At 41.5% G+C, this 17,653-nt stretch overlaps 1 protein-coding gene across 2 annotated transcripts in view; it reads left to right on the top strand.

Moving 5' to 3' along the window:
- Positions 1 to 17,653, top strand: part of grb14 (growth factor receptor-bound protein 14) — a 28,969-nt gene that overhangs the window by 3,786 nt on the left and 7,530 nt on the right. Inside the window, exons 2-4 of one of the 2 annotated variants that reach the window (XM_076746359.1) lie at positions 745 to 959; positions 3,081 to 3,210; positions 16,566 to 16,722. In XM_076746359.1, coding sequence (XP_076602474.1) covers positions 772 to 959; positions 3,081 to 3,210; positions 16,566 to 16,722 — 475 coding nt within the window. In that variant the 5' untranslated portion in view covers positions 745 to 771. Of the gene's footprint in view, positions 1 to 744; positions 960 to 3,080; positions 3,211 to 16,080; positions 16,235 to 16,565; positions 16,723 to 17,653 lie in introns of those variants that run through there. The other variant, XM_076746360.1, reaches the window with a different exon arrangement.

The following is a 17,653-nucleotide window of genomic DNA, read 5'->3' as shown; positions in this document are numbered from 1 at the left end:
TGCTTTAACCCTATGCTGCCTGTTAGTCTGTATCTCCAGTAGCATGTCCTCCCCTGTCCAGACTCTGTTACACATTACCTTTCAGAAAGATGTTATCATCCCAACCATCCCCCACATGGAGCCTGTCACTGAATGACACAGCCCACAACACAACCAATCTGCTGGGCTGGCTCCTCTGCACAACCACAGGCCTTCTACAGTGTACTAAGTTTAAAGTGCAGTTTGGATCTCTGTACGAAGTCCATGACAAAAGAACAGTTTGTTTTATAGTACTGGCGGCCCTCCCGGACTCATTACCGAGCTAAAGACACCCCCTTTGTGCAAGGGTGCTTTGTGTGCACTTTCCCTGCCTTCCAGGTTGCAAAGGGAGCTATATCAAAAACCAAAAACAAAAGGAGGGAAATGAAAGCGGCAAAATTAACTAAAGACGAGGAGGCCGCGCAAATTAGTTGATTATTAGTACGCTACCGTGTCAGAGCAAGGATGACTGTTTTGGGAGTCATTGTGTTAAAAATATCTTTATTGTGGTGTATCATGTTTGGGTAGGAGGGATCGTTTTGCCCCACTGGGCCAGCCTCGTGGGTAGCAGATGAGCCAGAGAGAGGTGTGTGTGTGTGTGTGTGTGTGTGTGTGTGTGTGCGCGCTCTGCTGAGCTGTGAGCAGAGGAGCCCCGCCAGCCAGCTTGCTCTAACTGTGCTCTGCACACACTCCAGTCCAACAGCTTGTCTCTTCCCTCTGCTCCAGATGATGCCTTGGATTTAGCTGGCCCACATGAGTGATATGAATAACGCACTGGACGAAATACACACTTCTGGAAGCCTCGGAGAGAAAGCAGAGATTTTTCACAGTGGCAGGGGTAATGTGAGTGGCTTTCCCAGCCCAGCCCTCATCCCTTTGCGAGCTCCTTTACTAACACCAAATGCCCAGAAGATCAGGACTGCGCTCTGCAAGGGGAACAGGTATGACTCATTTTTCTTTGCGCTTGCCATGAATGACAGCGGTCGGTTTATGAAATTCACTCAAGATAAATTGAGTTGTGCTGAAACTAAAAGTATTGTTTTCTGCTCTACACTTTACAACATGAGCTGCCTTGCAGAAGAATAGTACACTTTTTGCATGAGGAGTGAGACTCAGAGGTCTGTCTGAAAGCTGTAGTAGTGTAGACTTAGTACCTGTAAACACAATTGGCTTGACCCAAATGCAGCTGTCAGTGAAGTGTAATATATTATTTCAACAGTGCAGTTAAAGAGCTGGAATCAAATCAAGCACCTGTTAGTTTGTGGGAGATAATTAGTAACTCAGTAACTGCTGTGTTTACAGAGCAGTAAAGAAAGCGACAGTCAGAGAGCAGCACGTCTGAACAGAAACTGAGGCCTTCTCCTCTGCGAGGGTGCTGAAATCAAACTCTTTCTTAGCGTGTGGATAATGAATTAGGACATCATAGATTTATTAATTCATTTTTGGGGGTGATTGATTCAGATGTTAGTTCACTACAAGGGCATTTTAGAACAAAAGCATTCATCCTGGTTACTCCTTGCTGCCAAACATTCACAGATAAGAGTGACGCTGAGATGGGTGACACCTAATTATGATATTATGAGATTAGGACTAAAAGTACCTTCACTCATTGATCATAATATCTTTTGATTGTGACAGAGCTTGATTTCCTCTAGCCAACAGTTCAAGCAGTGAGCTCACATGTGCATTATCTGCCACCTTATCAAACGTCTGATGGGGGAGTGGGGCGTGTCGTCTGGTAGTTGAGAGCAGGAGGTCCATGTAGAGACAGCCCGGTGTTTCTGTCAGTTTGTTTATCACCTGCTCCATTTATACTCCCCATGCCTCTACATGGGACACACACACACAACAGAGGAACCAACAATGTGTTGTAACAGCTCTGTAAGCTGCAGGCTGTCAGATCACTCCAGCATAAATGTAAGACATAATTACAATGACTATGTTTACATGCACAATCAATTAAATTTGCCCTTACTCAGAAAAAGACTATTCCCGCTAAGCTGTTTACATTGCTTGAATATTATTAATAATAATATGAATATTCCACTAATATTCCCGTGTGCATGCAGCCGTCCATACTCTGACTAACGGAATGACATATGACCTGTTGTCCCTATGTTGCACCTGTGCATCAAAATAAGATTTTTTCAAAGATTCAACCAGTGGCAGACTTGATTGACTGTGCAAACACAGCCTCCCTCTTTCATTCATTCAGCCGCATTCTTGAAAAGGTCGGCATTTCAATATTTGCACATATCAAAAAAAAAACAAAAAAAAAAACTTGTTGATATCCAAGTCTTTCAAAATGTATAAAGTAGGTGTGTTTCTCCCTCTGACCAGAAATGTGAGCTTTTCTTTTGTGCATGCATTTCTACCCCAGCTTGCAAACTGTTGGCTAGATGGTTTGTTTACAACACACCGAGCTCACCGTGAACAGGCAAAAGGCTGTGTGTTGCAAACTACAGTAAAAACCCCAACTGAGATGCATTGCAAAGAATGCTCCTAAAGCCAAACTCTGAGGGCCGGCTTATAATCAGAAAATGCTCCATTCGGAATTAGTCCTAATTTGGAAAATCAAAATGGAATATGCTGTTTATATGACCCATACTGATAGAGGAATATTGTCAAAGTCGGAATAATGGTGGAAAATTAGTGTGCTTGTAAATGTATCCACTGTTACATCTTAAGTGACTCTTAGAGGCAAAATAGGGGAGACAAGTGATCTCTTGTGCCCTTTAAAAACTTGATTTTCTGCGGAAATTAATAATGAAATCATTTCTTACAGTATCACATGAACTGGAAATGAACTGTTGAAGCTTCTGTATGCCCGTGTAATAACTGTAAATGAGTGATATTCACTCACATTATTCACTGTAACATTAAATACAATATTGTCATTGTGGGCATCATTTTCTACACATTGCCCAAGAATTCAGCCTGTCATACTTCCTCATATAGACCTCATATAGAATTTGAAAGAAGATCTGGACAAAGCTTGCCACATTTTATACAGCGTCTCTTTCTTTCTCTCCCTCTCTGTGTTTGTGTTTTTTGTCCTTCAGGAGCAGTAAAGAGGGAGAGGAGTCATTCTCTTCTCCTGTTCCAAACCCTTTTCCTGAGCTCATCCCCTCAACCCTCTCCCCCCTTGTCTCTGAATGTTTATTACCATGGACCAAAAGTAGTGCAACTCAGGTGAGTGCTCCATTTACAGTGCTTGACACAAAGAGACATGCTGTATGAAAAAAGATGAGCTCTGTTGTAAACCTTTCCATGTGCTACCTCAGGCAGCATAGTCATGCTAACTTTAATTAGAAGTAGTGCCAGCAAAACAACTGCAGGACATACTTAAATAAATGCATATTTACACGATGCTTAGCTTGTGATTTGTCTGAAACTTCAGGGCTTATGGACGGTAAAACCAGTTATACGAGTATGTAAATTGGCTGCAGTGAGGAGATAAAAACGCTGTCAGCACACCCAGACTATACATGCACACAGTATTATTACTTTTGAGAGCCCAGCTTTGTCCCTGCATAAAGTGGCGAATAAACAATATAAAAATGGGCAATACTCGTGATGTCTGATACGGCTTGTTGATTGTACATTTGAAATTTGATTGTAAGTTTATGGTTTATGCTGTTGTTGGGCACTAAACCAGCTACCCAGCAGCCACTCTTGTATGTTTGTTTCAGCTTACTGTGTGTGATTTGTCATGCGCTAAATGTGGGTGAAGTACCTGTTGCTGTTGGCAAAGCTTTCACTCCAATCTCAATCACGAGCCCAGTTTTGGCACTTTTGTTTTTCGTACGTTGGTCGCCAACTGACCGTTTTCCAAGCCCCGCCTATGGCTGCCAAGTTTTCCAGTCTAGCACGAGACATAGGCAGTTGACGGTTATAACGGTGCCAGTTTTACTGCTCAAAACTGATAGTAACTTTGGAAACAATGGTCCTTTGATTTCACACCGAAGTAGTTAGGTCTCCTCATTGCTAGCCAATGACTGCCGAGTTTGTCTTCTGAAATCACAACCGTCGCTAGCAGGCTATCAGCTGTAGCTTTGTAGCTAGCTATCTAATGAACGCTACCTCTGTTAGTTAGCAGCATAAATATGTCTCCAGCCTACTTTTTACCGTCTCCAGGCAACTCATTTGAAACAAGAAGCCTGTTAAAGGGTCTGTAGAGCAGGACAGACCTGTTAACATCCCCCTAAACTCTCATATCCTCGCTCCTTTGCTCCCACACAGTGGATGTGTTAGTCCTGAGGTTTTTGTAATGTAACTTGCGAACTTAATACGCTTAATCATTTTGCTTTTTTTCCTGATTAACTTTAGAAAAGATTAATTTACTAAGTCTTGTCATATTTATTGTTTCTTGTGCCTACAATCCAGTGATCCAGTGAATTTTGGCAATAGATGACAAGTTGTACACGTACAACGCAGGTAATCCAAACCTCACGATGAACAGTTGTTCACTTTATTTCCTTCTGCTGTTTTAACCAAAGAGTGCAGGTTGGGAGAAAATGTAATATTATGCACAGCAGAGAATTATTTAATTTGACCCTGTGATCTGTAGTTGATTAGTACGTTTATACAGAACTCACTGCCAAATTCTAAAAAGAGAGAACATTCATTATGTTGGAAAGCTAACAATTATGGGTCTGCTTCAAAAGTACATGGGTTTCATAATGGAGTTTGTCTATACGTTTTCCAGGGCTGTTAAATTAGTCTGGTTTGTCAACCACTAGATGTTTCCAGGATGTGGATCCCTATGGTGTATGCTGAGTTGTTGATTTCAGGTTTTTCAGTATCTTTGTGGTGTGTGTGTGTGTGTGTGTGTGTGTATGTGTGTGTGTGTGTGTGTGTGTGTGTGTGTGTGTGTGTGTGTGTAGCAGCAGGGGGCAGCTCAAAGCAGTGACTCACAGGAAAGCTTGAAATTACAGAGCTCAGCAGTTACCAAGGACTATCGGCAGTATCAGACCTCTCTGTGCTCACATATTGCTCTCATGCTGAGAATGACGAATGCATGCAGAAAGTCATGTTTTCTAGTTTACTCCTGAAGCTTCCCTTGTGTTCTGTCGTATATGTGTGATTGTTTAAGAGTGTAATCAAAGTCGTGTTTGTTCCTCTGCACGCATTGTGCTAAGATTGCTTGATTATCTCACACTGGAGTGTCTGCACTTGATATACAAGGTCTCAAATGAGTCTTTTTACTCTTCCATCCGCACACAATTCAAGGTTTCACATGAGAAAATTACAGAGTGATTGCCAATTCTCCTGTGCTCTCAGCAGCCTATTGTGAAGACAGGTCAGGGATTTGCACGGATTTGGCATTTTCTTTGATAAGTGCGAGAATAATCTTCAAGTTTCTCAGTGAAGGAGCGAAATGACACCCAGTTGACCTTACGCTGAAACAACTCTGGCTTTCTTGTTAGCAAATCTTAAAGTGATCCTTATGTGTCTCGCTGATGAGGCCTGCGCCTGCACCTAACGGGCCTGACAGCCTCTCACTTAGTCTTTTCAACAGCAGCATTGTGAAGACAAAGGGAGTATGCCAGACCGACCAGCTGTTTGTGTGTCACAATCCTCATGTCACAGGGTTACGGCCTTCTTTCATTAGCACTCAAGAAACCAATGACATCATTGTTCCAATTGCAGCACTCATCCCCTCACCCACCCCTCTCGCTGTTGTATAAAGGAAAATTGTCCATTGAGCTTCCCAGTGTGTCTTTTTGGGTAGTAATTTTCCCATCAGTTACAATTATCTGAAAATAATAATCGTCTTTCGAGGACAGGCATAGACTATAAAATGAGCCGGCTAGGAAAATGGCAGTGGTGTCTCTCATCTCAAACAACTCCGAGCTGAGTTTTCATTTTACTGCTGTTGATTTGAATGGCTTTGCTGAATCGTGGCTTTAAAGCTATTTGACTTGCGAGAAACTGGTTTATCGGAGCCTCCTGTCATCTCTGTGTTTGCAGTGTCATAGTTAACGAAACCGCAGCGTCATGACTGCCACATTTTGTCAATGAGAAAACAAGATTAGCTGTCAGCCCGATAGCCTCCAAAAATACATTTCTAAATGCTTATAAAGTCGGTGTGTTGTCAGATACATTAAAAAGCGTTGCTTTATGGACAGAAGGTTAAGGGAAATGGGATTGCTAAGATTGTTTTGCATGGTGAATAAATCAGAGTGCGTCCCTATAATACGACAGCTGTCTCAAACATACAGCCGTGACATTAGACGTAACTGTGAAGGGAAAATCTGGCATTTGTGAGTTCAAGCTCAGGAAAACTAGCAATACCAAGGGTTCAGCTTCAAAGGCTCAGGCACAGCACCACGCCGCCGCAGACATAAACGCACAGAGTGTAAAATGACGTGATGATGTTGCAGGATTGATAAACCTGCCGTGAGCTCATTGCGAAGAAAGTTCGATGTTGATATTGTGGGTAAGGGCAGTGTAAGCTGGCTTCGAGCATAACCTCATGGAAGAACTGCCATGTCTTCATGATACAATGGCAAAATAAACAGTTTTTTGAGGAAGTCCAAGGAGCTGGCACAGCCTCCACTCTCCAGGCATATAGTGGGCAGTCATGCTTGGACTCCTGCCAGAAAGCAGAAGAACACAGACAGACTGCGTCCAGACGGTGTCGAGTGTTCAGTTCAGCCATATGACTCAGAGGAAATGCCTGCCCCTTTAGAGATGTTATTTCAGATGCTACATGCTCCACGTCCGCGTTCTTCACTCTGAGTTTCAGCCTCTCCTCTGCAGCAGATGTAATAAGGTCTTCAGGATCACACGGATAAAACATTTATTCATGTTCTTTCCATTCATAGCTACCTAATAATTTGTCAGAAAGCTGCTTACTAAACCAAACGGTGCTATGTTGACGCCATACCTGTCAGTAGACATCCTTTTTGATGGCATAATTAAGAATTCTAATAAAACAGTTGAATGTGAGAGGAGTTAGAAAAAGGAGTTGTGCTCTGTTATCTCTGCTCAAAGCTTTGTCCCTAATAGAGCATGTGTTACATATAGGGAGTCATCTGGTGTTCGATGCATGTGCAGCTCCTATGTTTGAACATGCATATATTCCCTTTGTTTACCTGTTGGTCAGAATTTACGAGACCAAATGAAGCTAGTAAATTCTGTGAAACTAACCCACTTCTGCTTCTTAGTTGTGTAAATGTTGACAATCATCAGGATCAGGTTTATTACCCATTAGGTTTACACATGCAAGAACTGTGTATCCGTACTTAACAATAAACATAGTACAAGAAAATACAGATTAAGATGAAAGCAGGTACTGCAATGTCATTGTGACTATTTGTTTTTTTTATGTTTACCAAATAAACAAGCTGCGGTATTATTCTATGGTTTAACTGATGTGTGGACTGACAGCTGGAGACACGAGTCGAGTGTAAACAGCAACCTTCAGGGATTAAACTGAGACTCATTTCAGAGTGTGTGTGTTAGTGTCAACACAAGTAGCATCTCTCTCTAAAAACACACACACACACACACACACACACAAACACACACACAGATAAATGGGCTGTGTTCAGTCTTTTCTGATCTTATCAGAACCAGACAGCGCTAAATACCGTGTGAATACACCTAAAAATGCAAACTTACTTAGATTTGGTCAAGCTGTTATGTGTGTGGCTGAAAGCTACTATTGTTCGCTATATCTATTATCATCATCTTATACCCATCCCACCCCCCACCCCAGTATATCCTGAAGACTTTGCCTCTTCCCTGGATTGGTGCTATTTTAGCGTTTACTTGTTGCCTGGGAGGAGACGCTGCCTTAAAGGCTACATTCAGGGAACAGAAAACTTCAGTGGATGAGATTGTAACAATGACAGGCTGCGTCCTTGTTCTGCAAGATGGGTACTGGATATATATATATGTATATGGCTGTTTTTAGGTAGGTGTACTGTGAATTTCCCTGCCCAGAGGTGGGTATACACTGCATACCTGCATTCACGCACCACTGCACCTCTCTTGTTACTCTGACAGAGCTTGCAAGGGGTCTTGATTGAATCAACCCTGGTCAAGGACAATGTGTCTGGAGCCGGCTTTGTTATGGGAGTTGTGGAGACTCCGTTATCATCCCGGCTCCATTAATTCCAATTCATTTTAGCTGTGTGATAACTAGCAGCGTCTGCTTGTCTGTGCTCTCACAAGTCAGCGTGCTGTGTTTCCAGATAAACATGAAGCCTGTTGTGGGAGGTTCTTCTTTTCCTGTCTGTTCTCAGGAGTTGAAAGAGAGGACAGTGATTGGTGCCAACTGGGAAGTTCAATGCAATGACATATACTACATGTCTGTGAGGAGAGGGAGTAAAAAGAAATGAAGACATATGCATGCTTTATCTCTGATGCCCCTCTAGCTTATTGAAAATGTTCACATTCAGACAGCTTTCACACCCAAACTAATATACAAACTATACTAAAAAGGCATAAATTACGCAGCATATACAGTACAGTATTACTGTAGCAGGGCTGATTGAGTCTGTATGTGTGTGGTCTTCATTAGACAATGAAGTTCAGGCTCCATGTGGACTCTTGACTGTTTTCTCCTTAAAAATGCATTAATGGCTGGATTGGATTGCAGTTGACGGCACTGGATTGAAATGGCATCCTTAGCATCTGGTATCTTTCTCATAAGCGTTTGTTCACACTTGTGCTAACTGTAATCTCGTTGTAATATGTAAAACTATACTTGTCAACCTTTTAACCTTTGTTCGAACTTTTTTATTCGAGATCCGTGATCTTTTACACTGTAATCGCACAGACTGAGGCTTGGAAATGGGCGTGTCCCGTGAAGATGGCACAAGGCCTCTTTGTCTAGTCTTACAGTAAAACAGATGTGGGTTGTGAACTGTGGCTGTGGGGGTAAGAGCTATTTTGGACCTCTCTCCCTCCCTTAAAGGGCTTAAATGGCGTGACCATATTAAGATTCAGTATGACCAAAGCATTGTGTGAATATTGACAAGAAACTTAGTGTATTCAGAATATTAAAACTAAAATTTATCTGACGATATTTATATTAGAATATTCGATTTTTTACAGTGATGGTATTAAATCACCACTTTTAATTTCCCCCAGTACACTCTTTAGTTTAATACTGTGGGTTGTTCATTGATCTCTTTTTGTCAATACTCTTGTCTAACATCAGCACACATAAAGACTACAGCATTATTGGAAAAATGTTTTCACGCTCACGAATGTTTGTTTAGTGAAACATATTCCTTGCCTGAGACTAAAATTAGCCGTGTAGTGTTTGGCTACAAAGTAAGCAAAAACAGTCCGATGCCTGTTCTTTCTGGGAAGTCTGCAGCTCCTGTGCTGTGCTTTTTACATTATCACCTGGCAGAGTTTCCAAGAATTTCAGCTTTTTGAGGCCTTGTATATTGTAACTCTGTCCACCATGAGAAAATCTTTTTTTTCCCCCCACTTTTGTTTATTGGAAGTGCCTTTCTAAAAGGAGAGAAAAGGAAAAAGCTTTCACATTCCCAAGGATAAAGGAGGAGTTTGTGTTGCGTGGACGCAACATGACTTGGTTTCTCACACTTTCATTGTGAAGGATGTCACTGGAACAGAGCTTCCACACAGCTTACCATATAGAAAACAACTCTTAATTACTCTATTATTAATTACCATTCGAACTACAACTTGAACATTACCGTTATTTTCAGTTGGGCTACGTATGGATATTTTTCTCATAGTTAATTGTGCAGCTCGGGCAGAAGCATGAATTTCCATGCGAGAAGAGTCACCTTGCCTGCCATCACACCACTTTGTCTGCAGAAGCGGGTAGGAATGTTACACGGATCTCCTCTCGACTATCTCTCAGCATTTTTCCTCTGTCTTAGTGAAGCACTGCCTTCTGTCCACGTTCGCCAGTCGTTCTAAATTTAAGTCTTTTTAGATGGCGCTGGATGAGATCCAGGCTCATGTGAAGACAATGTAACAGCTCTCTGTGTAAGACTTTCCGTAGTTTTTGTCTTCATAAATATGTTCATATTCTGTTGACACTGCATTTTCAGTCTGTGCTGTTTTTGATTGTTTGAGCTGAATTTCCACTGGGTAAATAAAAATATTAGCTTACCTTCAGAGATGCAACATGTTGTTTGATGGTTTTAACCAGGAGTGTAAATGCCCTCATGTTTAGGTATCAGTAGATGTGTTATGTGCTCCATTGTAATGTATCTGTGGAGCAGTGCTTTATATTGAAGGACATACCTGGTTGGATTTGAAGAGTCGCTCATGTTCAAACACACGATTGGACGATTTGTCCAACAGTAATATAATGTAAATTCTTAAACTCAGGCCTATTCTCCCTTTAAAAAACTCAATTACTTGTTGTGGATTTATAGATTCTTGCCTTCCAGCTTATGGTGGCTTGCTCTTACTGTTTGCTTTGACATGGAGTGTTAACCTGTATAACATACTAACAGTGAAATCACTTGTTGCAGACAGGGGCCACCTGGAATGTCAACCATCTGGCATATGTACAATGAAGTGTGGACCCGTGTGACAAATATGGCGCCTTCTTGTGAACCATGCATAAGTAGTATGAGATGGATGTGGCGGTACAAAGGGGCGAAGCTGCAGCAGTCTGATAATAATACATTTTTCATAGAAGTATCTTCTATCTCTGAGTGGAACATATTGTGCAAACCCTATCAAAACAAACTCAGCAGAACATGAATGGGGCCAAATCATTTTTATTTATTGCTACAATGGTAAGACTGCAGCAGCTCAGCAGTCATGACACATTTTTCTGTGTAAAGTAGCAACTAGTTTTCCAGCATGCTTATCTGTGAGGCTTGATAACATTTGTCTGCTGTTGTAATTCATCTCCTCATTGGTGCTCGCTGAATGCTCTGCAAAGCAAATGGTATTCTGGCTATTGCTTTGTATTTCCAAGTGATGCAATTCTATTTCAAAGACTCAGAGCACCAGTGGCTTAGTTAATGTTTGGGCGGCCTGAGGTGTAACCTGCCAATAACGCTGTTAAGGTGTAAATAGCACCTGGTTCAGTCATTAGAGAGAAAGCCCTATATGAGGTGGAGACTGTCAGTTTTTCAGTGTTGTTACAGTGAGGAGCCCCAGAGGACATTTCTCAATGGTTTCTGAGATAGACACGGCTGGAGGCCACCTCCTTGCCAGCACACAGTGATAGAGCTGCAGCTGTGGAGTGCAGTTCAAGGTTAAACCAGGCGGTCTAATTGGCAAAATGGCTCACACCGTCCTGTCCTTGAGATAAGGAGGTCTAAAATAGAGGAGTTTATGTTCAAGAAGACTATATGTAGTGCTGCATACTCGGTGTCTGGATGTACTCCACCTTGTCCACACTGTTTTTTTCTTTCTTTCTTTCTTTCTGTCCTTTTTTTTTTTTTTTTTTTTTTTTGATTCCATGGAAAGGCCTTTGTAACACAGCACATTATGTTTTGTTGCTCTGCTCCCTGCTTTGGTTTTGGTATCAAAGAACATTGAATGAGACTTGCATTTGCACACTGGAGCAGTAGAGCCTGACTGATGAATTGGCCAGCATCAGTTTATCACATCTGTATTGTGTACCTAATTAAAAATGCCAAAGCACGTGTGTTGCATTCATTTGCTGAAGGAACTTGGGATTTTAAAAAAAGTGGGGGTCTAAAGATGTGCTGCTCTCTTCATAGAGATCTCATAGCAGTTACCTCTCCCCTCAGTCAGTGAGAGTAAGTGCTGAGGGGAAACAAAAGCTTCGTCAGACCTTTTATCTAATGCCCAGAAGAGCTGCAACGATTAGCTGATTAATCGATTTAATGGATTGTGAGAAAATACAAAAATTTTAAGTCCATTTCAAGCAAAAATGCCACGTTTGATGAAGTTTTCTCATCTATTGGACAGATAAAACGAGACATTATCGCAAAACGCCAAGGACAAGGCTGCATTACTTTTAAAACATTTCATAGTTTGTCCACTAGAGGGCAGTATTTTTTCAGTTTTAATCTTTGTCACGATTCTGTATCTTGCACAATCGTTATACTGTAATGCCATCGTTATCATCGGCAGCATACTCTGAAAATATCGGATTGTGAGTTACTGTTTGGTGAACTTTAAAGTACCTTTCAATAAAATGAAAGACCAGTGTCAAGCACGGCCAGTGTGGCTAGTACCAAACTAAGCCGGGCGCTACATATAAACATGTGCTACAAATATGGTGATGCTCCTACGACAGTAATTACTACTACTTCTACTATTAGTATCGCTCCTGGATTTGCAGGTTTATTTAGATTAATCTCATACATTCATAGTACAAAATCAGATCAAAATGAAACACATTCCAGATGCACTTTTGAGAAAAATGTCCAAGATGTCATCCAAAGAGGTCGACTTTTCTACCATCACTATGTTGATCTTGTGGTCACTTATTTTGTCATGACTGCAACCAGGACTTGACTTAAACAGCTCATATTTTCAGTTGAACTCTTGCCCTGTAAAGCGAGGAACAATATTCTAATAGAGAAGTAACTCTCCACATTCTTTATTTTTGCATGTTGCAACATAAAAGGGGCATTTGATTGACATGACGTAGGCGGACATGAATGCTGTACAGGTGAAAGCATGTGTACATTTGTATCAGGGTTACTTCCCGATGAATGCACCTCTGTGCTCACTGATAAAGACATCAGCCATTTACGCAGCATGTTACCTTGCCTGGCCATTCATTAGAAACTCCTCACCAATGATTAACAGTACCTTTCGCTCCATGTTTTCAATTACCTGGAGTTAAAAATTATGCATAATGATACAATAATTTGTTGCAAAAGTCAGAGTAATTACATTCTGAGCTCTCCAATTACAGGCACTCAACCTCTGTTGATACTATAACCAGTATATACTGTATATTATATATGCGTGTAGAATACGTGCCTGTCTGAGATGTAACATGAGTAGAAGAGTAAATATCGGCAGTGCATACAGTTTGATTTGTTGCTGTGCTTCACATCGCTGAAGGATGATTCCACAAGGTTTTACAATATCATCTTACTGTATATTTAGGTAAAAATTCAAACACGAGATGCCCTTTCAAGTGACTGCTCTGTTATGTCAAATTGAAAATTCTGCGTGCTTTTGATAAAATCTACACATACATTTCATGTTTGGAAACAATATCTGGCACATTTCTGCATGACTCAGGCATCAGCTCAGCTAATTAGTGACTCTAAAACAACCTGCCGAGCAGGATTCATTCCTCCTTGATGCTGTGCCTCGCTTTTTAATAGCATGTGGTCGCAAATTCACCATGTGAACATCATTTTGGTGCCTTAGGCCAAACACCCACTATTAAATATCAAATAATTGGTGATAATTATGCAAATGTTACAAAAAAAAATTATACTATCACAGTAACCATGGAGACAGCTCTTAGATTCACAGGAAACTGCTCTGCTTGTGTGGCTTTAATGTCCACCTTCTCCAGCAGCAGTAACATGGTGATAAAGCACTTCCCAAAAAAGACGTTTGCGTCACAGATATTGTCACGTGGACCGTGTGTCACATCAGGACACTTGCCGTGCCCTTCCACACTCCCATCATGCCCCTCACTGACTCTGTATATCCATTTTGTTCATTTACGTGAACATAATTTATCGTCTTAAAGCATGCTGTTAAATATTTCTTTTCCTCTGGCAGGAAATGCATAAATTAAACCTTGCTTTTGGTTGGGAATCTTGCAGACTGCAGGATTTCAGTGGTTTTTGCTGCATTTATGACAAACTCTACAATTCCTCCCAGGTCTACTGAGGCACACACCCCACAGCATGATGCTGGGATGGTGTATTTCTGCTGATGTGTTGCGTTTAATATGATGCCAACAAAAGTTAAAAGTTTGCTCTCAGCGGGCTGTAGAAACTACAAGCTTTCATGGGATTTTTCTTTTCTGACTTCTTCTTCTTCTGCAGCTGGTGAAGTACCTGGACAACAGCAACAGTGTGCATGCACAGATTCTTCATCTCAGCTGTGAACGTGTGTCATATGCCATATGTCTTTACAAACCTTCAACACATAGTAACACAGTTTAAAACATAGAATCTGCTTTATAACGTTGTTCAGTCCCTTCACGTTGTAAAATAGTAATGTTAGTTTGTTATGTGCAGTAGAGTTTTCAGGCCGTGGTCTGAGTGATGAAATGAATTCATTTGCACAAAACTAACTTGTAACATTTTCAGTGGGTCTGTGCTAAGTAATGCAAACACAAAGTACATCTGTAATGCTAATGCACCAAAAAGGTTTCCTCACCCTCTGACAAACCCTACCCTGTTCCTGGTGAAATGCGATGCCTGAATGATTTGATTTGGCCGGCTCTCAGGAAGCCACTTCCTCACAGCAACTTAACCGAAGCTCAGCCTAGATGCAGTTATCAACAGTGCAGTGCAAGTGCAGCAAATACGCTATTTTTTTTAAATCTGGCATTTGTTTATTTTAAATATGAATCTGCACCGTGGTGTCACGTTCTCCACTGTTGCTGTCTTTGTCTCTGATTTGGTTCAGAAGGATTTTAGATACTTAACCTGCAGTGTTACGATGCAGCGTCGTTGAAACACTGGCTGCTGGAGTAATCTGTTTAATGTAGGCCCTCGTCTTTGTTAGACATCCACAAACAAAGATATTTGTCTTGTAAGGCTCCTTGCAGGCTGATTAAACACTAAATGGTTTACACTGAGAGGTGATGTCATGGCTGGAGGCTCCCATTTGCTGATGGCTCCTTGAGGACTTAAACCTCAGCCCTGTCGGAGAGCTCTGACCTCCTTTCTCTCCACAAAAGGAATCAGCTTTAAAGTACTAATAGAACTCACTGAGAGAAAAGAGATAGTCATTTGGTCTTTACTTCCCCACCCCCCCAACCACAACTCCACCCCCCCCCCCCCCCCCCCAACCCCCACCGCTGCCCTGTACCTCCCTCTGTCAACTTTAGACCAAGTTGACCCAACTAGCGTTACATTTAACCAGCACCTTTGTAATTGCTCTGTGGGCTCTTGCAGGGTATTATGCTGGGAGCGCTGCTTGCCATGGGCGTGTGAATGTGAATAGAAAGGGGGGGTTGGAGCCTTGTGACTCTCTCTCTATCCAGCTCTCCCTCCCCTTAGCCCTTTTCAGACATGCAATACGTAACAATGCTGGCTTCATGTTTCATGTGTCTGTTAAAGTGATTGCATTTGTCATTCAGTCACAGGGAACTTTTATGTTCGTGTTCCTTTTGGCTTCATACAGATAAGATGAGCACAGTGGCAGCAGGTGCGCAAGAGGCCGTTGAAGCCTTAATTAACGACAGTCACGAGCATGAGGGATGCTCGCCCCTGCTTCTCGTAGTCAAATACATTTTCACATCACTATTGTTATTGCATAATAGCCATCAGTGCACAAACACTGAGCGATGGGATGTTAGGTTGGGACTTTTATTCCTATTTTTTCACATTTTATGGATATTCATGTATTCATCCATGCAGTTGCCAAGAAGGACCACTGGAAATACATGGAGAGGCTGTTGGTTAGGTTTTAGTCGTAAGAGAGGTTGTTTTTTTTTTTTTTGTTTTTTTGTTTTAACCCTTTCCTCTGGTCACACCATGAGGGGAAAACAGTTTTATATGATTGATCTCATATGAGAAGATTGATCTCCTCAACAACTTCAAATTGACTCTTTCGCAGTGTTTCCTAGTTTGTTAAATTGATTTTGTGCGTAAGAGATGAAGAGTGAGATCATTTATGACAGTGATTTTAAAAGGCGTTATAAGACATGCACAATCTCTCTCTCTCTCTCTCTCTCTCTCTCTCTCTCTCTCTCTCCCCCTCTCCCTCTCTGCTTAGTGGTGGAGAAAGGTAGCTGGAGATTTGGTATCAAGTCCCAGCGATACAGATATGTGGAGTCAGGACAGCCCTGTGCTAAGAGGCAGTTTTGTCTAATTGCCTCCTTTCAGCTCGACTGCAGCACAGACACAGAGAGGGAGGGAGAGAGAGAGAGAGAGAGAGAGAGAGAGAGAGAGAGAGAGGGGGAGAGAGAAAGAAGAGAGAGAGGCTCGCTGCTTCCCAGCTGACACTCGCTGTGCTGTCTGATGTGTGTTTTTATGTTTCTTACAAAAAGCTCTCTTTTGCAATGCTGTGTACTCAGTCATGCATAGGCTACAGAGCTTGTCCAAACTCAGAACCCTGCTTGGCTCCAAACAGGGGGGTAAGTTCTACTTTCAGATGGATTCATTTGTCAAACGTGTGATGTCTCAATGTACTTTTTGCACTATTTCTAAACTGTTTTCTTCACAAGCTTAATTGTGTGCATCCTGGAGCATGCTTTGAACATGTTCTCTACTTCCGAATATTTTGTTGCTGCAGTAGAGAACTGGGGCTTCCTGATTAATGTGTCCGATACTTTGCCTCACTTTTAATACAGTTCATTGCATTAGCTGGAGCCAAAAACAACACTCTGCTTGGACTCCTTGAAGGTCAGATGTATCCCATCCTGCTGAATAGTTGAAATGGTTGTTGATTCAGTGCTTCTGTTGCAGGTAATCAAAGTTTATAATGAAGATAACACTAGCAGAGCCGTAGAGGTTCCCAGTGACATCACTGCACGGGACATATGCCAGCTGTTTGTCTTGAAGAACCACTGCATTGATGACCACAGCTGGACTCTTTTTGAACACCTCTCCCACCTGGGAATAGGTAGGATTTTGTTTTCTTTATCTTTTTGAAATTTATGTCATTGTATTTTGTAGCGTTCGACGTAGTTTTTGCAATGAAACTTTAGCAAAATTAAGTTTTCTTCAAAGGGAAAATTTAAATCAATCAAACTAATGATGAATTAAAAGATAATGGGCAGAGACAGTTCAGGTTAAGCACTGCTGGGCAAAATATACATGTGGCACATTTGATTTTGACATATTTCGTGTATGTGCTGATATCAATCATGTGACGGCGACGTTGTTAGCTCTATGGGCGAGGTTTGCTTGGTTTTAATGAGAGGAGTGGCGGTAGGTTGATGTGCATGAGTGAAACAGAACACTGTCCTCTGTTAATTACCAGTCACATAGAAGAAGTGAGTAAAATATGAGGGGAGCTTGTGTTGATGGCGATTGTGTCTTAATCACTGTGAGGATCTTCCTTGTATAGATTATTATTTCTCATCCTGCATTAGTAAAGAGGCATTGCAGTGCACGTATGAAGACATTACACATAAGATTCTATAGATTTTCCCTCACTTGTATGATTTTCACCCTTATTTCTATTGTCTGCGTGGCTTTTGTTGTGGAGAGGCAGCGGTGAGGTCCACATTTCAAAGCAGCATTACCTGCTGCTGATGATCTGATCCATTGTAATTGAAAGCACCAGCAGCTACTGATCTGACTGGTATTCTTTGAAAGCCATGCACCAATTTTAACTGAGGGCTTCCTTTTTATTACAGAAATGATTTGCTTTAGATGCATTTGAATTGATGCACAGCATCAAATAATTTGCTGTTGGCTGTAACCGTTTATGTAATACAAGCTGTGACATTAGTATTTGTGCATTAGAGGCACATTACCTCGATTCGCATTGAAGAATGGTGCATGAATGGCATAAAATGTAGTTCTTATTAAGCCACCAGTGAACACAC

The sequence above is a fragment of the Chaetodon auriga genome, chromosome 13 (assembly GCF_051107435.1).
Source record: "Chaetodon auriga isolate fChaAug3 chromosome 13, fChaAug3.hap1, whole genome shotgun sequence".
NCBI lineage: Eukaryota > Metazoa > Chordata > Actinopteri > Chaetodontiformes > Chaetodontidae > Chaetodon > Chaetodon auriga.
The sequence above is the reverse complement of the archived record's forward strand: the minus strand, read 5'-3'. Positions and strand labels throughout refer to the sequence as shown.